General features: G+C 46.5%; 1 protein-coding gene across 1 annotated transcript in view; it reads left to right on the top strand.

Moving 5' to 3' along the window:
• The window catches only part of LOC138526164 (transmembrane channel-like protein 7), a 368,500-nt gene that overhangs the window by 83,547 nt on the left and 260,172 nt on the right, over nucleotides 1-24,781 (top strand). Inside the window, exon 4 of the mRNA XM_069636577.1 lies at nucleotides 23,704-23,865. Coding sequence (XP_069492678.1) covers nucleotides 23,704-23,865 — 162 coding nt within the window. The remainder of the gene's footprint in view (nucleotides 1-23,703; nucleotides 23,866-24,781) is intronic.

The following is a 24,781-nucleotide window of genomic DNA, read 5'->3' as shown; positions in this document are numbered from 1 at the left end:
CCCAGGAAATATCGTACCTTTCTCAACCAGTGCAAACTTCACTTCTTGTGTAGACCCCAGCTTTTTCCTGACTCTGTTACCAAGGCAGCTTTCCTTCTTTCTCACCTGTCAGGTGTAGCGGCCATTTGGGCGAACCCATTACTAGAGAGCGATCACCCTGCTCTATACAATTTCGATCTACTGGTGACAGAAATGGCAAAGGTTTTTGACACCAGGTATAAGGCACAATCCCGAGACCTGGAATTGCTTGATCTTACACAGGGAAAACAAACTCTGATTGATTACATCACCCGTTTCAATCAATTGGCTGCAGAGACCTCATGGCCTGAAGAAAAGAAAGCCATAGTGTTCTACCGTGGTCTCTGTAGCCACATGAAAGACGCTCTTTCTGTAGTACCGGCTCTTCCCTCAGTCTTCCCTGAGTTAGTGGACCTGGCCCAACAGGTGGACGCTCGCAGGTCCGAGAGGAAAGCAGAGACGGCTTTTTCCAATCAGACACTCCCAGCCCCATCCGTCTCTGCTCCGGAACCCATGCAAATCGGCAGGATCCAGAGTCCCATCACTCAGGCCGAACGGGAACGTCGGAGAACCGATAACGCCTGTTTCTACTGTGGTACTTTAGGGCACTATGTTAAAGAATGCCCTCGCTGCCCTAAAAATAAAACATCGGGTTTTCAGAAGGCTCGTCCCTAGGCATGGGGGTACGGGCGAGTCCTTCTCTGACCCCCAATGAACCTGTATTTGGTCCCATCAGACCGATTGCGGTCCAGGCCCAGCTGAAACCAGCCGGAGATTCGGCACACTCAGTACAGATTGTGATCGACTCCGGGGCCACTGGCTGCTTTATTGATATTTCTCTGGCTCACGACCTTAATCTACCCTTGATCAAGAAAAAGTATACAGAGCCGGTACAAGCGGTCGATGGTACCTCACTTGTCTCTGGTCCCATTGAGTACCAGACCGCTCCCATGTTAGTGGTGATTCAGGGCACGCACCAAGAGACGCTAGCGTTTGATCTCATTTCCACGCCGCAGTTCGGTATCATTTTAGGCATTCCGTGGCTCAAACAGCACAATCCTTTGATTAACTGGGGCAATGGACAGGTCACCTTTGAATCTGAAGTTTGCCAACACTTCTGTTTGATCGAGTCCGCTACGATTTCATCCCCGGCCACTGTCCTTGGGGCTATGGCCTCCGCCAGCCTTGAGGAGACAGATCCATCTATGAACGTCCCACACACTGTGGGGGCCATTACAGCTGGGATCCCCGCTGTCTATCATGAATTCCGAGAGGTCTTTGACAAAGTCACGGCAGAAGGCCTACCACCACATCGACCCTATGATTGCCCCATTGATTTGGTTCCTGGGGCAACTATACCAAAGGGCAGAATATACTCCTTATCTCCATCGGAAGAGTTGGTACTCAAGGAATACATCCAACAAGCCCTACGCTTAGGTCACATACGACCCTCTAGCTCTCCAGCTGCTAGTCCGATTTTTTTTGTGCCCAAGAAGGAGGGTGACTTACGTCCCTGTGTTGATTACAGACGATTGAACGCCGTTACCATCAAGAATCGGTATCCCTTACCCCTCATCTCCACGCTTCTAGACCGATTGACCAAGGCATCCATCTTTACTAAGTTGGATCTTCGGGGGGCGTACAACTTGGTTCGTATTCGTAGCGGAGATGAATGGAAGATGGCATTTTGTACTCGACAAGGGCTGTTCGAGTACACTGTAATGCCTTTCGGTCTCTGCAATTCTCCCGCTACGTTTCAACGCTTTGTTAACGAAGTATTTTCTGACGTCTTAGACGTTTTTGTTGTGGCCTACCTAGACGATATATTGATATTTTCGTCCTCACTGGAGGAACACATAGGCCATGTCACAGAAGTCCTAACTCGGCTAAAAAGACATTCCTTGTACGCCAAACCTGAGAAATGTGTGTTTCATACAAAGGAAGTAGAGTTCCTAGGCTTTCTTATCACACCTGGAGGTCTATCCATGAACATGTCCAAAGTCTGTGCCATCATCAACTGGCCCGCTCCAACCTGTCTCAAACAGCTCCAGTCGTTTTTGGGCTTCGCCAACTTTTATCGGCGTTTCATTGCCGGTTTTTCATCCATTGTTTCACCACTGACTGCCTTGACCAGTCCTCGGGTCCAGTTTTGTTGGACCTCAGAACATCAGCGTTCTTTTGAGACACTCAAAGCTAGATTCACCACAGCTCCTGTACTACAGCATCCCGACCCCGAACTCCCGTTTGTTGTGGAGGCCGATGCCTCTTCCTTTGCATTAGGCGCAGTGCTCTCCCAACCCTGTCCCTCCACGGGTCAGTTGCATCCCGTAGCATTCCACTCAAGGAAATTCACACCTTCCGAGTCCCATTACACAGTCACCGAGAAGGAGTTACTGGCCATTAAGGATGCATTACTGACCTGGCGACACCATCTCATTGGGGCCAAACATCAAACCGTGGTTTACACAGATCACAAAAACCTGCAGGACCTGGCCTCCCTTAAATGTTTGAACAGCAGACAAGTGCTTTGGCACCTGTTTTTTGCCGCCTATGACTTTGTGGTAAAACATAGACCAGGGATTTCACATGGTAAGGCCGATGCTTTATCTCGCTCGCCCGGAGGGGATTCTTTGCCCCTATACCCAGATACTCTTCTGAACGAAGGTCATGTCATATGCATGTGCACTCCTCCTCCCTCCATGCTAACTCTCATCCGACAGTGGGTTTCACATCATCCACAAGCACTAACAGAATGGGATTTGGTACTTCAGGAAGGGTTGCCCGTCATACAAGATAAGTTATTCCTCCCCACTAGCGATGTACGTAACCAGGCACTTGCTTGGTCTCACGACGCGGCCATCAATGGGCACCCTGGACAGCACCGCACCTTGGAGTTACTAAAGCGATGGTGTTGGTGGCCATCTATGAGGCGCGACGTGCAACATTATGTAAACACTTGCTCCATCTGTGCACAGCGCAAGACATGCAGGGGTCGTCCCGTGGGTCTCCTTCAGCCTCTACCTATTCCTCCCAGACCATGGCATACGGTCTCTGTGGACCTCATTACAGATTTGCCTCGCAGACAAGGGTACGACTCCATCTGGGTGGTAGTCGATTCCTATACTAAGATGGCCCGTTTCATTCCCTGTCACGGGATTCCCTCAGCCCCTGCTCTGGCCCAACTATTCTTCAAGTCGATCTTCTGTCTCTTTGGTCTTCCACAAGTCATTGTATCCGATCGCGGTACGCAGTTCACATCCCGTTTTTGGCAGGCCCTTACCAAGATCCTTGGCATTGATGCCTGCTTCTCCTCAGCCTACCATCCGGAGAGCGATGGCCAAACCGAGAGGGTAAACCAGGCTCTCTAACAGTACCTGCGATGCCTGACCCTTCAGTATCAGGATACATGGCTGAATCTGCTCCATTTGGCCGAATTCGCATACAACAATGCCTGGCATTCCTCCACTGGGTTCTCCCCCTTCTATTCACTCTATGGGCAGCATCCTCGTTCTCTCCCTCTTCCCCGATTTTTCTTCCTCCTCCACTCCCGCCGCCAATTTTTGTGCTCGGGATCTGCAATCTATCCATGCCCAGACACTGGTTCATTTGCGGGAAGCCTAAGCCTCTATGAAAATCAAGGCCGACAAGAAACGGGTGGCGGCTCCTGTTTATCAGGTTGGGGACCGTGTTTGGCTGTCGACTCGCCATTTGCGGATCGCTGGTTGCCGGAAACTGTTGCCCCGGTTTGTCGGTCCCTACAAGATTTCACATGTTCTGAACCCGGTAGCCCTACGGCTCTCTATTCCCTCTTCCTGGCATATCCACCCGGTGTTCCACACTTCCCTACTCAAGCCTTGTCTTTCTGCCACCCGGATGGTCCAATCTCCTGCCCCTGTTTCTGTGTCCTCGCCGGATACGTATGAGATCAGTGCTATTCTGGGTTCTCGTCTCTGCAGGGGTCGCCGCCAGTATCTGGTTGTCTGGTTGGGGTATGGCCCTGAAGAACGCTCCTGGGTTCCCTCCCGGGACGTCCATGCCCCGTGTCTGGTTGCTCGCTTTCATCGGGATAACCCGTCCAGCCCACGGGGTCGTGGGCCTTTGAGGGGGGGCTCTGTCACGTCTCCCGTTGCTCGCCCCATTAAGAACCGCACGACCACACGCCCCACACCACACCTAACAACAAGAGCAGTCCTTGCACATAGAAAGAACCAGCAGTTTGCCTGGCGTAGGAGGACACCAGCCTGTAGCCCCGGCGTCTACCGTCCTTTGTTTCGCTGGCAGTTACCATGGAGGCGCGCTCACAGCTGGTCACGCCCATGGAGACTCCCACGACAACGAACATCCAGCGTCCCGTGACCACGTGATCACGTCACGTCTCACACGTCCATGAGACACATCACGTGGTTACTTAATCAGTTTAAAAGCATCTTGGCAACGTGGGTACAGCGCTTCACAGCTGATCTCTTGAGGATTGTGTAGCACTTTGGTTTACCTGTTTATGATCACGGATTTTGCGACCTCGGACTGTTCTTCGGATTTGTCTTGCCTGCCCCTCGGATTTCTGTTTCTTGGATTCCGCCTTGTTTTCCCCGGCTCCTTGACTTTGGAACTCTCTTGGACTGCCTTTGGATTATCCTCTCTGAACCTAGAATCTTGGAACTTGGTTTTGACCTTCTTGCCTTGCTGGTCCATCTACATCAGACCCAGGTGTGTCTCACCTTCGAGCCGTGCAGAACGCCTATTTCACCACCATCAACAATCTGTGGCTCTTACCACATTTTAGGACCCTACTTGCAACACTCCTGGGTAAGCCTTGTTAATACTGATTGGTACCCGTTGCCCATATCAATTGCACTGCTCCTGTTTAACCATTAACCATTGCCTTGCAGCGGTCAGGGGTCCTTCCGGCGTTCCTGCTACCTGATTGACGGCTCAACACACCTGTGGCCTCAAAGATTGCACAGACAGTGTATCCTTTCTGTCTGTGCAGTACTTGGGGACGGAGGTTCAATAATCTGCACGACCATCAAGATCAGAACATTTACGATGTAAATTATTGCTTAATTGATTGTCTGTGATTAAGTTAAATCTTTAACCAGACCAAGGAAGTGAATTACCTGATCTAGTCCGTGGAGTGAACTTCAGAAAGATGTAGTCCTGAATTAAGCAGGAATTCCCATATATGGTTTGAGTTACACATGTATTTGTAATACTCAACCTGTAAAAATATTTACATCACTTCACACTACTAGAATTCGTAATAACGAGCTACTGTTTCTTGAACACAGTGAACTATTATGATCACATGATCATGAGATTACATGTATTGACAGATGGATCGAATATCCTTCAGGCGTAGTGATAGGTCTATTGCCAGGGTTGTAAAATCTCTAACTTATGACTTGCACAGCTATTCATCAAGTAGTACTCTAAAGTAGAGGGCGAGACAGAGGAGGAAAAACCAACGAATCACTGGTTTATCACTTCTTAGACTATAGGGAGTATTAATATGTCTCCTCAGTCATTTCTCTGCTTACCTTAATTATTCGGTGCCAATTGTAGTATTAGCGCATGATTTCATATTGCTTCCGAAATAGGAATACTGAAGTTGGTGTTGTATATTTATTAACCTCGGCCCTTCCTTCTAGGATATCACACTGGCGGTCTGTAAAGTGAGAGATAAATAGCTTTCACTCGCTAAGTTTTCATAATATTTGGATCACTCGCATATAATGTTCTCATTGAAGTGGGATGAGAATCGCTGGGATCGTATGACGTGGCGTTCTTTGACCCTGCTCGACCTAGTGTTTAGAACCAGTATGGAAGATGACATCCGTGGCTTCTATCAGTCTAATCACAATAACGCAATAACACAAAGAATGCTTTGTCAGTTTAAGGTGTTTATAAGGGGGTAGGCCATGTCCAGGGAATTTGGCATGCTCAAAACTATCCATAGGGTCATAGCCCTCAGCGAGAGTATACTTAAAACCTTAGAAAATCAGTATGCGCTGACACCCACTCAGGCCACTCTGTCTGAAATTAAAACCCAGTTAGAGGAGTTTAAGTGACATGCGGACTGCAAAGTTAAATAACGTTGCCAACAAACCTTGGCTAGGAGATATGGGGAGGGAGAGCGGCGGGGTAGCCTGCTGGCTACTCTGGTCCCTGCGGAAAGGGGGTCGAGCTATATAGTGGGAGTGCGTGATGAATCGGGGCAGATGCAATACTCTGATTAGGGCATTATTGAGGTCTTTAGGCAATTTTATGACGTACTATATAGAGCGCAGCACTCACAAGATGAGGTATACCTACAGACCCTATTGGAGTCCATCCCAATGTCGCTGCTCTCGGACAGTGCTAAAGATCAGATGAATACTCCCTTCATGGCAGATGAAATCGTACTTGTTATTAGAAACCTACTAAGAAATAAATCCCCAGGCCCGGATGGGTTGATGGCTGAATTTTATATTGAATATCGGGCTCTCTCGTCTCCCTATTTGCTGAAAGTGTGGGAGGAATCAGGTGCACTGTGCACCTGCCAGAAACGCTATGGGAGTCCACAATTATAGTATTGTTGAAACCTGGCAATCCCAGGGAGGAATGTGGTTCTTATAGGCTGCTGTCTCTTATAGACGTGGACAAAAAAATGTATGCTAAAGTGATTTCAAATTGGCTGTTACCCTTGATGCCTTCATCAATACACCATGTTCAGGCCGGTTTTATGCCGGGGGGATCCACGTCTCTGAATCTCAGGTTATTATTTAATGTTATGTCCTGCATCTCACGAAAGGCCCAAGCGGTTGCGGTTGCTTTGGATACACAAAAAGCATTTGATATGGTGTCCTGGTCATTCCTGTTCGAGGTGCTACGTAAGTACAAGCTAAGGGAGCACCTTATCACCTACATCAAACTCTTGTATTTGGGCCCAAATACCACTGTACGGGTCAATGCAATAGACTCTAAGCCATTTGTGCTGGGTAGGGGCACACACCAAGGGTGCCCGCTATCACCTATACTTTTTACCCTGGCAATCGAGCCGATGGCAGACTTGATCTGACAGCGCCATGGAAAACAGGGGTTCGAATAGCGGGCCAGCCAGAGATCATTTTGCTGTACGCTGACAACGTGTTATTGTATGTTAGAGACCCTCATACTAATTTGGATTCTATTGTGGAGGATGTTACTCGGATTGGCCAGTATTTGGGATTCACTGTGAATTATGGGAAGTCTGAGGCGTTCCCCTTAACAGACAACACGCCACAATCCCAGGGAATGTTCCCTCTGCACTGGTCGCCTGATAGGCTCAAATACTTGGGTGTCATAGACTCCAGAGACAAAGGGATATTGCTAGCTGACAACTTCTCATCCCATACTATGTATGCGCATACGAAAATGGAACATTGGTCCAAATTGCAGATTTCCTTGGCTGGGAGGTTAGCATTGATTAAAATGGTCCTTGTGCATAAGCTGTTGTACTCGTTCATCTATGTGTCATAGTGGCCGGGGAAACAGTACTTTAGAGATTTACACAGGGACATGTCCAGCTTTTTGTCATTCTGGGGCGGTCAGGAAGAAATGGGAGGACATGGCGAGACCCTACAACAAAGGGGGGTTTACTAACACGCACATGGAAATATACTGGCTGGCTGCTCTGGCGCAGTTTGCCACTTATTGGTTGGTTCAGAAGGGCTCCTGCTGCATGCCAAGCTTGAGAGGGCGGCGGTAGGCACTGGGGATATGAAATCCCTGATATTAGACACCAACTATAGAGATGACTGCCCTTATGATCCTGTACAGACAACACTATTTGCCTGGGCGGCCATCTTTGAGAGAACTACGGCGGTCAGCCCGTATTACCGCTGCTTCGATTGAACCAGAATGGGCTATCAAGCGAGAGTGGATTTGTTTCCAGAGGGCCCATTTTTGACGCCTCACACCTGGCAGGCTGAGCATAGGGCTACACCCACAGAGCTGCTTCAGTACTATAGACTGAAGGCCGCTGTGCAGAAAAGATTGGAAAGTTCCCCAATTGAACCTCCTGAGAATGCACTGGTCGCCCTTATATCAAACTCTTATGGTTGTCACAGGATGTTGGCCACTCTGTACAAAGGAATTATGGACGGGGGCCCGGTGATGGGGGATAAGTCTCGAGGGAAGTGGGCAGATGAACTGGAGATTAATGTAAGTGTATGTTCACCAAGAATGTATAATGAATATGAGATTCAAGCAAATTCAATATAAAATTCTTAAGTCCCGGGAGGATAGCTCAGCGGCAACGTGCTCGCCTTGGAAAAAAGACGACACGAAGCAACACGGGTTCGATCCCCAGTTTTGCGCTTAGAAACCTCTAGGTATTAAGCGCGTTATAAATACGCAACTAGGACAGTGCCTCAATGCCCCCGGGCTGTGTGAGCACTTTAAAAAGGCAAATAAATAAATAAATAGTACATATGCTGCTTTATACCCTGCTCAAGTTGGGGAAACTGTATGATGGATGCTGCCTGAGGTGTGGCGCTGTAGATACTGACTATGTGCACATTTTGTGGTCTTGGTCTGGGACGATTCTGGGAAGAAGTCTTTGGTACATTGGGCCTCATTACGACCCAGGCGTTAACCATGGCGCTATTAGCGCCATGGTTGACGCCGGATTCTGCCATGGTGAATGGCGGAATTACCGCCCCATTCCAAGGTTGGCAGGGCGGTAATTCCCCATTCACCATTGGCCCTTCCCCATTCCCATTCTTGCCCCCATAGGGCTCAATGGGAATGGGGAAATGGTAATTACGGCACCGCAAATTGCGGTACCGTAATCACCTCCAAGGTCCCTTTGTGGGACCCTTCTTTAACGGCTGCTAAAACGGGACCTCGCAATTGGGCGGTAAGGGATTACCGGCACCAGTGCCCTTACCGGTACCGGTAATCCCTTACCGCCCGGGTTGTAATGAGGCCCATTGTCTGTTGTAATTGAGAAACGACTGGAACTGTCACCTATGAGTATGCTATTCGGGGTGTCCAGCGAGCTCCCTGAACCGCGCTTACGGTCCTTTTTTAACCTTGTCTGCATGGTAGCCAAGCGTTAATATTGTACGGAAATTAAAAGACTCACATTCTCCTAATGTGAGGGACTGGCTGAGGGAATTAACATGGGTCAATGAATGTGAAGACATGTATATAACTATGTAGCCAATCTCGTCCCGACCAAAAGACATATGGAGGGAGTTTCGTGCTAAAGACCGGGATAACAGTGATAAACGCTGTACCTGAATTATATGGTTACTATTGCAATGCTTGTACGGGTGATTACAGTTATAATGAGATGTTTCGGATTGTGCTGGACAAACCTAAATAAAGCTATAAGAAAAATGACTTCCTTGTGCTAATTGTACTAATGTGCCTTTGTCCCCTGCATGCAATGTTGTACATTCCCAAAACGCAGTCAAAAAAGAACAATAAAGCAAACTCGCCTTTACTCTGCCATTTCACTCCATTTTTTGGAAAGATGTAAATGTTGCCTGCAAATGATGCTTTGCAGACAGCATTTGCAATGGATTGCTAGGGGATCTGCTTTCTTTTAGCAACTGGTAAATACAGGCGGATGCAATAGGAATCCATTGGTTTTATGCCTGCATGAAAATTTGGTGCCGATATAAAGCAGCGTCCTTTTGTAGGTGGCACGAGTATGAGGAGGAAAAGTAATTTCTCTCCAGTCTTCTACCCTCATGCAAAAAGATTATGTAAATGCATCAGCACTTTCAAGCAAGCATAAAGCATGACGTAAGCCTTGTACGGCTCTCTTTTACACTTCTTTCATTGCACCACCACTTTTAAAATGAGCCTGTATATTTGATGCGCTGGGAAATGTGTTTTGAATTAAGGGAAAAATGTACGAAAATGTCATGTTTCAGTCGGTAACATGTAGAGTGTAATGCAGTGCTACACTCTTGGAAATCACAAAACAGCATACAAGTTGAGGATTGGCTGGGAAATCTGTGTGAATCGGCATCCATCGGGAGAATGTCTTAAGAGGATGAAACGTGGGGATAATACCATCAGACACATCTAGAGTAATTATGTTGACCTGTGTGGGGGAGAAGCTCTTAAATAAAACTCTCTGGACTTCATTACACGGTAGGCAGTAAACCATGGTGCTATTAGCACCATGGTTGCCGCCGGTACCATACCGATACCACCATGGAGAAAAGGGGAATTACCACCCCATTCCAAGGTTGGCGGGGCAGTAATTCCCCCTTTCTCCATGACCCTTCCCCATTTCCATTTTTGCCCCATAGGGCTCAATGGGAATGGGGAAGGGGCCAATTACGGTACTGCAAATTGCGGTACCGTAATTAGCACCATGGCCCCTTTGCGGGTCCCAACTTTAACGGCTGGTCTACACCAGCCGTTAAGGTCGGGTCCCGCAAAGGGTCCTCGTAGTAAGGCGGTAAGGGTTTACCGGTACCGGTGCCCTTACCGGTACCGGTAAACCCTTACCGCCTACCGTGTAATGAGGCACTCTGACTCCCATTTTGGTTGATGAAAGGCCACTTTATTCAAAGAAGGTCCATCTACTATCACATTGAATCCTTTTTGCTATCTCCCCTTGCCACGTACAATTCTTTATTTCAATGAAATGTCCTTCCCTCTGTTAATAGCCTCTGGCTTCTTCGCCGCTTTCCAAACCCTTTGGGTAAAAACCGGGTCCACGTGATCTTTTTATCTGATTACCAACCCCAGCAACTTTTCCATTATTTTTATAATCTCCAGTCCGGTCAATTGCACCAAATTGTTCTCACTCGGGTGTTTTAACAAATCCCCATTCTTCCTCTTCTCCTTCACCTCAAACAGCTGTTGCATCACTTTCCTCCAATCACAGACTATACAAGTTCAGCTTCACTGTATGTCCATCCCAGTTGCTATGTTCTTGTCTTCGATTGATTGGTGGCCCAATTTCAGAATGGAATTCTCACAAATCCAAATTTCTTTCTGCATCACGGGCACTAAAATGGACGAAAACATATATTCTGATTGCACAATGTGCTCAGCCTTCCAGGCCCTACTAACATAACATTTGCACTGGCCAGACCTCCACCAAGTCCGACCTTGCACCTTGGGAAGCTCCCCCAATGAGGGACAGGTTTATGCCAAATTGTGCAGAGTCCATATCCAACTTCCCCACTCCCTTAACATCGCAAACACCTGCCTCCCCTTCACATATTTCCCAACCTCATGTACGAACAATGTCTTCTTGTCACTCTGATTCTTTTGTCCAGTAACCCCCGAGCGCCCTCACCAAGCAAATCACATGTTCACCCAACAAGTTCAAAGACACTGTTTCCCCTTTACTTCTCTGGTCTGTCTGGCTCCTTCTGATCCTAGGTGGACCTCAAGATTTTTCCACTCAACATCCTGTACTTGTAAACCTCACCATCCTGGTCATTCTAGCAACCCAGAAACCATAAAGGCTCCAAAGAACAAGACCAAGTAGATGCCATTAAATAAACTATTTTCACAATACCGATAACACATATTGTCAGTCATTTTCAGGCTGCCCTCTGCCACCTCCTCTCCCCCTCTGATCTCTGATTGCCTAACTGCCATTCAAGATTGGTGTGCCGCCAATGATCTTTGTCTGAATGCCAGCAAGACAGAGATCCTCCTCATCGGCACACCTTCACCATCTTTTCCCCTTACTCTCTGGCCGGCCTCCCTTGGCCCTCCTCCTACCCCCACCTGCGAGGCTAAGAACCTCGGGGTCATCTTTGACTCCACCCTTTCCTTCTCCGCTCACATCTCTGAGGTCTCTAAAAAGTAATATTTCCGACTGCTCCTCCTCAGAAGTACTCTGCCTTTCCTCTCCTTCCCCCAGAAGCTCTGGTTCTCTCTAGCTTGGACTATTATAACAGCCTCTTGCTAAATCTACCTGCCGCTACTCTCCGCCCTCTGCAACTAATCCAGAACAGAACTGCGAGATTTGTCCTTGTCCTCAAGCCCTGGGATCGTATCTCTCCAGCTCTGAAATCTCTCCATTGGCTCCCAGTGGATGCAAGGATTAAATTCAAAACCCTCTGCATTGTCCACAAGGCTTTCTGGGGCCTGGGTCCAAAATACCTTCAACTATCCCTCTGTAAATACCTCCCCTCTCGAGCTCTTCGCCCCTCTACCTCCAACCCCCTCAGGGTCAGTCGTTTTCCAAAGAAACAAGCTGGGGGTATATCTCTGTCTTCGGCTGGGGCCTCCCTCTGGAACAGCCTCCCTGCCACTCTAAAACTTGAGGAGAACCATCTCCGGTTCCGGAAGCACCTCAAGACCTTCCTCTTTTCTTCTGCCTTCACTCCCCCTCTCCCCTGCTGATCTGTTCTCTCTTGGCACCGTGCACCTGGCCACCCTCTGTCTTTCGGGCCCAGGTACCTGCTCATCCTGCCACCCTCCCGCACTGTCTCCATGCCACCCCTTGCACTGGGGTCTGTATCTATACCCATACAGCACCCCCTTTTTCTTCCTGCACTTATCAGACCTACCCTGTCTGCTGCCTTAAACCTGGCACTTGCAAATTGCTGGCTGCACTACCACTGTTTGTTGCCTCTATTATTTATTTATTGTTATTTATCTGTTTCTCCTCTGCTTTTCACTTTCCACTCCTCCCCCTCTCCCATGCACTTGCGCGTTCTCACTTCCACTGGGCCTAGTAAGATCGCTGTTTTGTTCTCCCCTGTTTCCCCTCCATTGCTTTGTCGTGCTCTGAAACACTTGTGTACAAGCGCAATAGAAATAAAATATCATATCATATATCATATCATATCATAGCCATTAACACAAGCAATATCATAACTGACAGTGGCCTGGACCAGTCCTTTTAATCCCCCTCCCCCTGCCCAACCCACAGAATCACCTTGACAACTGTAAATGAGACAGTGCATCATCTATGCAGTTATCTGACCTTGGAATTTGTTTGACTCCAAATATTATATTCCACTTTAGTCACAGCAATACCATTTTCCTAAGCTATGCCACCGATTTGTCCTTATTCGCCTGCCTGTTAATCACTGCTATTATACTGTTATTATCAATCCTGCACAATACCCTCCTGCTTTGCCAATTCAAACCCTGTAGGCATAACACAACTAGCACTGGTTATATAAATCCAAAAAAGACTATGTTGTGTATTTCCGCCAACAAAGACTCCACACGCTATCACAATGAACGCACTATACAGCACAATCCAAAACTGGATGGCCACTCACAACTTATGCATAAATAATGAAAAAACAGAGCTCCTATCATTGGCTCGCTGCACCGGCTTAAACACCTGGATGCTACCTTTTCCTCCTTCTGTATTGATGGCATGATCATCTCCGTCCTGAAACAAATAAAAACTCTGGGGCTCTACCTGGAAGCATACCTAGCCATGACCAGTCAAATTAATGCCCTAGCATGGTCTGCTGCTTACACTGGATGACATATCTCTCTGAGTAGTCAATTGTTATCACCGAACAATTTCCTCACACTCGCATGAGCTTTGATTCCTACCAAACATGAGTATTGTAATGTCCTATTCATGGGCACCATGACTTTCAACATGTCCAAACTCCAACTACTCCAAAATAAAGCACTTTGTGCCGCCCTTGGGCTTAAACGCTCAGACCGCATCTCAGCTACAAGAAGTGAGTCCCATTGGCTCCCCATCAAAGCTTTTGTGGAATTCAAAACTTTGTCTATCTCACACCACTGCATCCACCCTCTTCACCTCAAAAACTGTATCACCCAAATTGTTCCTGTGCGAGCGCTCAGATTCAGTACTAGTACCTTACTGCACCCCACTTTAAGAGCCAAAGAGTCTGTTTCTGCATCACAGAACCATCGCTCTGGAACATTCTCCTCACATCAGAAACAAACAATCATTCACCACCTTAAAACAACTAGTAAAAACCTGGTTGTTTGATCAATATGATACACAGCTGATTTCTGTTTCATGATTATGTTGTTATTATATGTACTTTTATCTACTGTATATGAGCTGTACAAAACGCCATAATACCCTTGGGTCTGGGCATTTCAAAAATGTAAAAAATAAATAAATAAAATAAATAAACTCCAATGTCTAATCCTCTGCACACCATATTGCGTTCCAAAATAAACCAAGGCTTGGTGATCTCGCTGCATTTATTTGTGTGTTTAAAGCGCAGACCTAGTTCGAGAGCAGCGGAGAGCTGTACAGAGTGTTGGTAGCTGTAATATCAGGACAATGGGAGAATGAATATATGGGGCAATATAAAGTAAAGTAATATTTATTATTAATTAAGTAAAGATACATAACAGGAGAAGGAGGGAGTCAGTGTCCATCGAGCCGCTGCAGCTCGCAACTGTTGTCGTTTGAAGAGCGTTCTCATTCCACTTCACTCTCAGCAGGAATCATGTCTCGCTCCAGGAATCATGTCGCGCTCCAGGGCGAGGAAAGACACTACACATCTCCCTTCCTTTATAACATGGCAACAAATAAAACTAACTGCTAAATATGAAACAGAAAAACAAAGTCACACAAAGTCCTTCATTCGGCTTGGTCTCCGGTATGCTCTTCCCCACTTGCACCTGCTAGTTGTGTCTCTGATAAAAGCTGGCAAGGAAATTACTTTAGATTTGTTAGAAACTACTTTACGTACATCTTTCTCCCTTGATACATTCATTTGACCTATTGCCTTTCCATCAGTCTCACTCATACAACCATCAACTCCATTACCACCACTGACATTCAAATGTTTATTGTTGCTACATACCCATACTCTCTCTACATTCCAAATCCTTCCATCCTCTGTTCTGACAGAATGTTTAAATGCTTTCACAACTCTGATAGGTCTTGACCATTTGCACGGACCTTCTCTAAGTGCAGGGGGAAGATTGACTCTAACCATTTTACCCAATACAGTATCTTTGTCAAACTTGTTCATGGGTCTTTTCTCATCATACACGGATTTGTTTCTCAATTGGGTATTTCTAATCTTACTACATACAGCCTCAAAATCTTTCTCCACTCCCTTATCTTTGTTATCCAACCATAAAGGTGCCAATTTGGTGCTTGCCTTCCTCCCTCTGCTTAGCTCAAAAGGAGAAAGACCAGTGGAGGAATGCGGTGTGAAACACTGCGCCACTATTCTCTCCTTAACAGCTTCCTCCCAATTCACCCCATTAGACCATGCCAACCTGATCATTTGCTTCAACACTTTGTTAAACCGTTCTACTGTCCCATTGGTCTGTGGGTGGTAAATGGACATCTTTTTGTGAATGATGGAGTACTTATTGCAAAAATCTGCCATCTCTTTAGATCTGAACTGGGTACCGTTGTCAGTCAAAATACTCCCTGGATACCCCTCTCTCTCACATATATCAGATAGAAAATCAACTACATGTTTCCCTGTGATGCTCGGTGCAATTAACACCTCTACCCATCTAGTAAGGAGATCAATTACTAACAAACTGAATTTTTGTACTCCGTTACTATTTACAGGGCCTACCAATCCATGCCAAGATCTTTCCATATCTTATTCAGTATTTCAGTAACCTACCATAGGCTGTTTCACACCCACACAGCTCTTTTCACTATTACTGCAAAGGATACAATCTCTTATGTAACATTCTATTTGTAAATCGCATCCAGGCCACCAGAAGTCATTTCTTATCCTCTGCTTTATTTTTACTATTCCCTGGTGACCTTCATGACCAAGTTCAATTACTCTTTGGCGTAGGCTTGCAGGCGGAATAGTTTTGGCTCCTCTCATGACAATATTATTGTTCACATGTAATTCATCGGCAACAAACCAATAATCCATCAGGCCTACTTCTTCAAATTTGTCTTACTCCATGGACCTTGACTTTTAACTAGTTCCTTGAGCCATTCTAAGACTTTGTCATTTTTTTCAGCCTCATCCCATTCTGTCCTCGAAATGGATGCTGCTTCTATGTTCAAAACTACTTCCAAATTGTCATCTTCATGCACAATTTCAGATATATTAGCAAGTCGAGATAGACAATCAGCAGTGATGTTCTTAACTCCAGGCACATTTCCCTTGATACATTCATTTGACCCATTGCCTTTCCATCAGTCTCACTCATACAACCATCAACCCCATCCCATCCTTGTCGCCAGTTTGTAAAATCAGGACAATAGGAGAATGAATATATGGGGCAATATAAAGTAAAGTTATATTTATTATTAATTAAGTAAAGATACATAACAGGAGAAGGAGGGAGTCAGTATCCATCGAGCCGCTGCAGCTTGCAACTGTTGTCGTTTGAAGAGCGTTCTCATTCCACTTCACTCTCAGCAGTAATCATGTCTCGCTCCAGGAATCATATCGCGCTCCAGGGCGAGGAAAGACACTACAGTAGCCAGCATTTGGGCTGCCATCTTTTAACATTAGCGCAGTACTGTGAGGTATGTGCATCGGTATATGCATCCATTGGAATTAGTCCTTGATCAGGTGTTGTTGAAAGAGCTATGTTTTGAGAGATTTGCAGAATTGGAGAACTATGGGTACATTCCAAGCCGACACCAGGATCGAGTTCCAGAGGGGTGGGTGCATGACAAGAGGAGGATTGTTTGCAGGTCCTCTCTTTGTGTACGAGTTGTGATTCAAGCCGGTTGGTTGATTTGCTGCACGAGGAGCGTGTACCACCAGATATGTGGAGCTTAGTCACCAGGTACGCTACGCTAGTGTGCTGCTCGTAATTACTTTGTAGATGATACATGCAGTCTATAACAGTACCTGGGCTTGGAGGGGAAGCCAATGTATTTCTAGTAGGATGGGGTAATTCAGTGGGTCTCATTATGACTCCGGCGGTAGCCGTGCCGGGAACACCGATAGGGCTCAATGGGAATGGGGAGACCGGATGCACCGGCACCATTCGTGAATGGTGCCGGTGCATCCGACATGGTCTACTCCCGGGTGCCGTTCCGCCCGCCAGGTCAGTCCTGGTGGGTGAAAAGGCACCCACGAGCAGACCTCGTAGTTTGCCGGTCCGGTAACAAAGGTGCCGTTGTTACCGGACTGACAACCCCATAATGAGGCCCAGTGACATTTCTGTGCTCATGTAATAAGACGTGCTGCAGTGTGGTGGACTGCTTTTAGGGGAGCCAAGTGAGCATCTGGGAACCCTGTCAGGAGAGCATTTCCTGCATCGATGTGCAAGACCACAAGGGCCTGCACTATGGTCCAAAAGTCCTGCGATTGGATGAAGAGTTTGATTTTTCAAAGGGTAGAGATTCTGAGCCAGGCTATTTGGGCCTTCTTGGCTATGTGTTTCTGGAAGGAGAGGCTGCTGTCAGAGGTGAAGCCTAAGGATTTTGCTGAGTCTGACAGTTGTGGATCTAATCCTTCTAGGCGCATATTGTTGGACAAGTTGTTTTTTAGTGGGCGGACCGATGCGGATGAATTCAGTCTTGGATGGGTTTAGTTGAGGTAGGCAAACAACATCCAAGACTGGATGATGGCAAGGTTATCATGGAGACGAATTATGTCCCGCATGCTATTTACTCTCATGAACAACTGAGTATGGTCTGCGTATTGGTGGATGACTATATTGGGATCATCGAGGAGAGTGCCCAAAGCACCTGAGCATCTGAGCAAATTCCTAACAGAGGGCTATGTTTCATGTTCACTTAAGCGAGCAGTGGTAAAACCGCTACTAAAAAAGCCCAAGTTGGACCCCATGATACTCAAAAATTACCGCCCTGTGGCTAATTTATGCTGGCCCACTAAAATTCTCAAAAAAAAGTGTTTGTAATCAATTCCACCAGTTCGTCGACAATAGAGACATTCTGGATGAACACCAATCAGGGTTTCGCCCTAATCATGGGACAGAGACTGCCTTATTGGCAGTCCAGGATGATCTATTAGAAGCCGCAGACAAAGGAAGCAACATGATACTGTTGATGCTCGATCTGTCGGTGGCGTTCGACACAATTAACCATAAGATCATACTCCAACGGATTGGAAGCATAGGCAGAGCAGCCAAAGTAATGGTGGATTGGTTTGGTTCCATCCTACAGGATAGAACTCAACAGGTGACTCTGGGAGCATTCCTCTCAGAGTTAATACAACTGAGATGTGGAGTCCCCCAGGGCTCAGCGCTCTCACCTCTGATTTTCAATCTATATATTCGACCACTGTTCAATATCCTGAGGAAACTCGGCCTATGTTTCCATTCTTATGCCGACGATACTCAGATTTATGTGGAGACAGATAACCTGCCGGAGGCATTTGAAAGGATAGACCGGTGTATGCAAGATATCAAACAGTTACAGCTTAATGCAGCCAAAACAGAAGTAATCCTATTTAGATCAGAGAATACAAATAGAGAGGAAGGAACTCTCATAACTCCACAGATTTTAGGTGAAAACATCCCGTTCTCATGGAGAGTAAAAAATCTTGGTTGCATCTGGCAAGAAAATTTGGCCAGTGAAGCTCAAGAAGGGGTAAAAGTAGAAGCAGTGTACTACTCGCTGTGCCTAGTCAGGAACATACTCCCTTTTTTAACTCCCCAAGATCAACCAGTGGTGGTGGGAGCTTTGGTAAACGCCCATCTCGACTATTGTAACAGTCTTATGACAGGGATCCCTATGAAACAAATGTCAAGACTACAAAAGCCCCAGAATGCGGCAGTGAGGTTAACTGCCCACTTGGGCAAAAGAGATCACGTTTCCACATTCCGGAAAGCATTCCACTGGAGGACCGTATTAAATTCAAGGTGGCGTGTCTGGTATATAAATGTTATCACAAACTCGCACCCAGCTACTTGAATACGAGAATCCACAAGTATTACCCTACCAGAGACCTACGTTCAGGAGATAAGCTCTTGGTATGCGTCCCCCGGAAAAAACACACCTCTAAAGGAGACAGGAGGTTCTCCGTGTTCGGCCCCAAGTTGTGGAATCAGCTGCCTATTGGCATACGTTCATGCACCACACTGGCAACGTTCAGAAAAGAATTAAAAACATTCCTATTCAAATGAACTTAAGTAACTAGGGTGACCACAAGCCTCCACACCAAAATATATAACATTTAGTGAACATCTGCGCCCGAATGCAATTTTTAGCTTGGTGCGCGTAAGAAATGACTCAAAATCAAATCTTGGCATTCCACCTTTCAAATTCCTCCATCTGCCTCATTGAAACTCTGTTGCAATCCTCTAGAAACATACTCCATACCTTCAAGTCATCTTTAATTCTAGCTGTTACCCTGGTTGTAGGTGGGGCCGTTTTACACCTGGCAGCCCCATTACTAATTATCTACAAAACACTTCAGCCCGTTGCAACTACCCTGCAAGCAATGGAGTAGTTGTTGACATTTTCGAACCTTGCATTTTGTAAGGTGCAACACTTCTGCAGTACATCCCCTCCATTTCTGTAGTTTTTATTCCAGTAGCCTTGACTCCATTTCTCTGCGGTCGAGCTAGATGTCCAAAAACATCAACACTGTATTGGGTCCTTCAGTATTCTCAGGCGCGTACGAGATGCTAAAGTCCTATGCTATCCTCTGAAATTCCACGAGTTGGCATACACCTGCAAACGCAAGCCGCTGTCTGACAAATAATGTAATATCTGTGACAAACATGTTGACAGCTTGAAAGCCCATTCAATAAATGTTCATAAACACTCAAGAAGGGCACACACCGTGGGGCATCTCTTTGGAAATGCTTTGTCTACATAGATTCTGCCCCAAAATTGCATTCCTAACAATTGAAAGTCATGCAGGTGTAGTGGTAATAGCCTGAATGCAGATTTGATGTTGCATATTACTATCTGTGTCCCCACCACACATTTCCTCCCCAGCTTGATCGCTTCATCGAGATTCGAGTATGAAGCAGAGCAGTGCTTGGTCAATGCAGACATCAGGGACTAAATCCCTCATTGCCTTTCTCCAGCCCAATCCCCACAGGTGATGTAACCAAATCTGCTAGTGTTATATCCTCAAACGGACCTGCCATCCGCCCTTCCCTGAATTCTGTCATGAACCTTTCCCCCACTAACATAGTATAAGCCTTGATCAATAAGTTCTCCGCCCACCTGCCCTTCCTAGGACATCTGTGCAGGATCCTGAAATCATCCGAAAAGCCATTTTCCAGCAACATTTCAGTCCTTCTGTTCCAGCCACTCTTTCAACCTTAACCAGAGTACGGGCCTTTTCCAGCCATCCAGCCATTTGTCTATTCCACCCGAACCCTTTACCGCACGCGCTCCCTATTCTCCGTAGCACTGACCCAGAGAAGCGCCTTTTGTGTGCTTGTACATTTATGCCACTTGGGCAAAATGCGCCACTGTTGTAAGCCCAGCGTGCTCCTCCTGCCCTGAAAGCTGCATCTGCATCCGCATATTCCCCTCTGGATGCAGGGTGCCATGAATGGCAAATATGACACTGGCACCCCGCTAGCCATATGCTTGGCTGACAGCTGTTTTGTCAGCACCATCCACTGTAGTCACACCCCATGTACCCCAATGCGCATCCTCCAGTCTGGACCTGCGCTCTTTGTCATTCTCAAGTGACGCGAGACTGCCAAAATTAATCTGTGACTTCCTTATCACTTCCATCCACTTGAGCAAAGCTACTCTTTACTCCGGGAACTTCCTGCAATAGATGCTGTATAAGTAAGGAACACAGATGTCCAATTCTCAGTTGTTGGTGCCACCCCAGGACTCCGAGTCAGCTCCAATTACTCCTCCTCCTTTGAACCTTTTTTTTTTTTTACACAAAACCTCTCTGTGTAACAGCTTGAATATGTTGACAAATTCCCCAGTCCCCATCCTTTCTTTATTTACCTGTGTCAAATGTGAAACCAGAGACCAAGACATCCCCATATGCAATGGCTTATCATCTTTCTTAGCCTTTGTGCAAACTCTGACCTCTCCTTCACCTGTCTGTGTTCCGATCCCGCCTAATATTTATCTTCGCTCATTCAGTATTACTTTCGATCCTTTCATAATACCTTTAAATGGCACCTCCATTAGCCCGTCACTGCCACCACCCTCCTTATCCTTGTGTACCCCTGCCCCACCATACATTTGTTGGATCCCTGCCCGGAGTCCCTCTCCTTTCCCTTCACATTTCAGAAATGCATCTCATGATCTCCACCATGGTTTATGCTTGTCCATTTCCTTCTTTTACTTCATTTTACTCCTATCCTCTACTCCTTTCTTATGCCACGACCATTCTTCACCTTCACACTCAGATACTCCCCCCTTACTTGGATCACCCATTCCCTCTTCTCCCACTGTACCTGCTATACGGGGTCTGTACCATAAATGGACCACAGGCGCTGTCTCACCCCGTCCACGTGCTTCATGGGCTTGGCGTGTCTCATTCCTTCCAGCAGTAGAGCTAGCTCAGCCCATCTCCCTATCTGGCCCCTCCTTCCCTTTTCCCCAGGGTTTCCCACCACCCCTCGCCAATTGGTTTTCTTCGGCAAACCAATCTCTGCCTTCTCCAGCAGCAGCTTATTCACAACCCCGACCATTCCCTTGAGTTTTGCAGGTCATGGATGAACCACTTCTTTCCCAATCCATGCCCCTTTCTTCCCTGTCTTCCATGCTGAACTTCTCGAGGCTTCCCACACCCCCCACACTCTCCCAACTCCGATTTATCCCGTGCCAATTCCTCCCCATTTCGACCATGCCCTTCCTTCCTTTCTCATGCTACGTTCTGTCCCCAACCGAAGTACAGCACACCGTGGCAACTCCCTGAGCCAACCATGCCATGTTTTAGTCCATGGTAGCAGTGACCTGGTCCACGCAATACCTCCACCTCTCTTCCCTTTCCATCACCCAAGAGTTAGTTCTGGACTGTGGTTACATCAACCACCTGCGATCCATCTTTCCCCTTTTCTGTCTGCAATACAATAACCCTCTCTCCATTCTTAAATCCACTTTCCTCCTTCCCGATGCCCCCTCAAGGCTAATCATGACCCCCTGGTGTACCACCTCCTTCCATACCCCCCAATACTTCACTCTGTGTCCTTCTCACTAATCGCTGCCCATTATTGCTGGGGCCCTTTCTTCTTTCTACTTTTGGCATTGTGAGGGGGCTCCTTCGCGCCTTATGTTCCATTACTTGTTACCGTGGAATCCCTCAGTGGCCCTTCCAACCTCACACTGGCCGTCGTTACAAGCTATTCTGCTTTTTACCCATGGTACCTCCCTTCTCCTCTCTTCCACTTTCGCCATGATTTTCTGTCTTCTCTCCCCTTTCCTACCTCTCCAACACACGTCCCCCCTTTAGGGCCCCCACATGTCAAAACGAATGCTGTTAACCCACATAAGCGGTTCTCCATTCTGGTCTCCCTTTTAATTTGGCCTCCACACCTTCCCGCCATTTTCTCCCACACTCGTTACCCTCCCACCTGCATTCAGCACTGCAAAAGTAGCCATGATCTTGCCGTCAGTGCCCTCATTGCTGCCGGTGTCACAGCTGAAAGAGGGAGAAGCTACCCCTCAAGACTCTCTTTTCACTGGCGCCTGCCCTCGTTAACTAATCTGCATGGACTGGCATTGCGCTTGATTGCGTTCCTCTGTTGTACTCTTTGCCCCAATGCTCCTGTGGTGGGATTAGTGGCTCCCCACTTTGATGGTCTCTTTATGATGAGTGACTGGTTCAAAAGATACATGCAATACAGCCAAAACGCCCTTCATCTCCCCCGCTTTCCGAATGCCTCCTAGGAGCAAGATGCAACTAAATATGTCCTCATACCTGGGACTGTCCTGTTCTGACTTATCCTTCAATCATACTCCTTCATTCTCCTCACATCCCATCCTTTTCTAAAGAAGCATGTGCCTTATATTTTTTTAATGTGTTGTATCAATTCCCAATATAGAGTGTTTAAGAAAAAAATAATTCAAAAAAGAAAGGAGCAGTATTTGAATAGTGAGATAGTATGCAAGTAGCTTTTCATTGTTCAGAGATCAATGTGGCAGGCACATCCCCACCCTTCATTGTTGTGTGCCAGTGCCCAACACTATAGTGAAAGTGGATGTTGGTGAGAAGGATATTGGAGCAGTGTTAGGCTAGTTACAGAAAGTGAAGACTGTTCCTATTGCTGTTGTATCTAAGTGGTTGCGTGAAATGGAAAATAAGTTGTCAGAGGTTAAAAAAGAGCTGTGGGCCTGCTGCTAGGAATTTCCACATGTAGATTTGGGGGAATGCCCTTTGTCATCAAAAGCAATCACAAACCTTTGCTGCATGTCTTCACCACACGGGATTCAGGCTTGTCCACTCCCAGAATTGCTATGTGGTCACCAGGTTTTCCTGTCTGCCAGGATAGACTAGTGAATGGAAACCTGCTTGAGAAACCTTCAGTAAAGTCGCAGCCAAACCAAAAGTGAGTGGCAGACTGGAGTGACCACGGATAATGAGTTAAGTAGAGTGGCGAGTTTAGTCGGGACAGGGTGGTCTAATAATCTCGATTGCGATCAGACATTTGGAAGAGTGAGGGATAAACTGGCAGTGTGTGGGAGGGGTCTAATCAGAGGTGGCAGACCAATAACTCCCAGAATCCTGAGGAACTAGGTGGAGTAGAGCGCCCATAGTGGCCATCTCTGAGCAGTAGACCGTGCTAAGTAACACATCTATTGCTAAATGTGATTTGTTAGCAAGACAAAAATCTATTGTTGTAGATGCTTTTGACCTCTTACTGTTGTGTCTTTAGGCCACTATGGAACAGGGATACAGTCGTACTTCAACTTTCTACGCTTCTTGGTTCTTATGAACTTGCTGACGTTTCTCCTCATCGCTGGATTTATCGTGGTACCAAACATAGTGTTTGATGCTCTCAACTTGGAGCAGGAAAACAGAACGCATAACAATGAAGGTAAGTCAACAATCGCAAAAAAGGCACACGAACACAGAACAGTTCGGAATCTGGGAACACCACAATGGGAGAACAAAGTAGAAAAATAATCTTTCCAAAAAGAACAATTTTATGAATGTGGATGGAAGCCTTTGCTAACAAAAATCACAACTTGTCAATTTGGGGAACATTGCAGGCATCTCAAACAGTGCATGTCATGCGAGGCAGTAGGCTAGCCCCTTAAAGGTTTCCATGTGGTCATTGCGTTTGGGTCCCCAAGTCTGCTCCTCAAAAGCCACATCCATTCTATGCTTTCAGGATATCCACTCAAAACACACTTGAATGCAGTGAATCTAAATGGAAGTTATTACAAAGCCAGTGGATATCCTGAAAGCCTGGTGAGGTTGGGGCACCTGAGGACCAGATCTGGAAATTACTTTAGAAAAACAACTTTTGAAACTAGACCGATCCAATTTGGCCTTGTGGGTTTTGTTTTGTTATCACACTTTCTGCCTCCTTCCCTGCCCAAAATGTTTCCTAAAAAGACCTTATTTAAGTCAGTCTTTTTTTTTTAAAAAAAGGCATTTTTAAAATGCTATTGTTAGCTGTTGGCCTATTAAATAAGGAACAAAGGCCCTTATTATACAAGGGGTGGGTCTGTATTTCAAACACTGCCAGGGGTGCACTAGCACCTTGTACGGAAAGTGTGGCAAAGAGGTGGTGGACAGTGATGCAATGGCCTCCCTGCCCAGGGACGTCATTTGAATGGTGCTGTTACCTACCCTAATGATGTCTACTGATGTGCCTGTGGTGTCAACTTGTACCACATTGTTTGTATTTCTGCATTTATTTGAAGAACAGGAATGTTAATTTCAATCAGAAATAATACATTTACAGGTGGCAGAGGCATTCCCCAGATGGGTGCCTGTAAAATAGC

This window comes from Ambystoma mexicanum, chromosome 1q, assembly GCF_040938575.1.
Source record: "Ambystoma mexicanum isolate Mex_15411 chromosome 1q, UKY_AmexF1_1, whole genome shotgun sequence".
NCBI classification, from domain to species: Eukaryota; Metazoa; Chordata; class Amphibia; order Caudata; family Ambystomatidae; genus Ambystoma; species Ambystoma mexicanum.
Note: the sequence above shows the minus strand (reverse complement) of the source record. Positions and strands in the feature narration are given on the sequence as shown.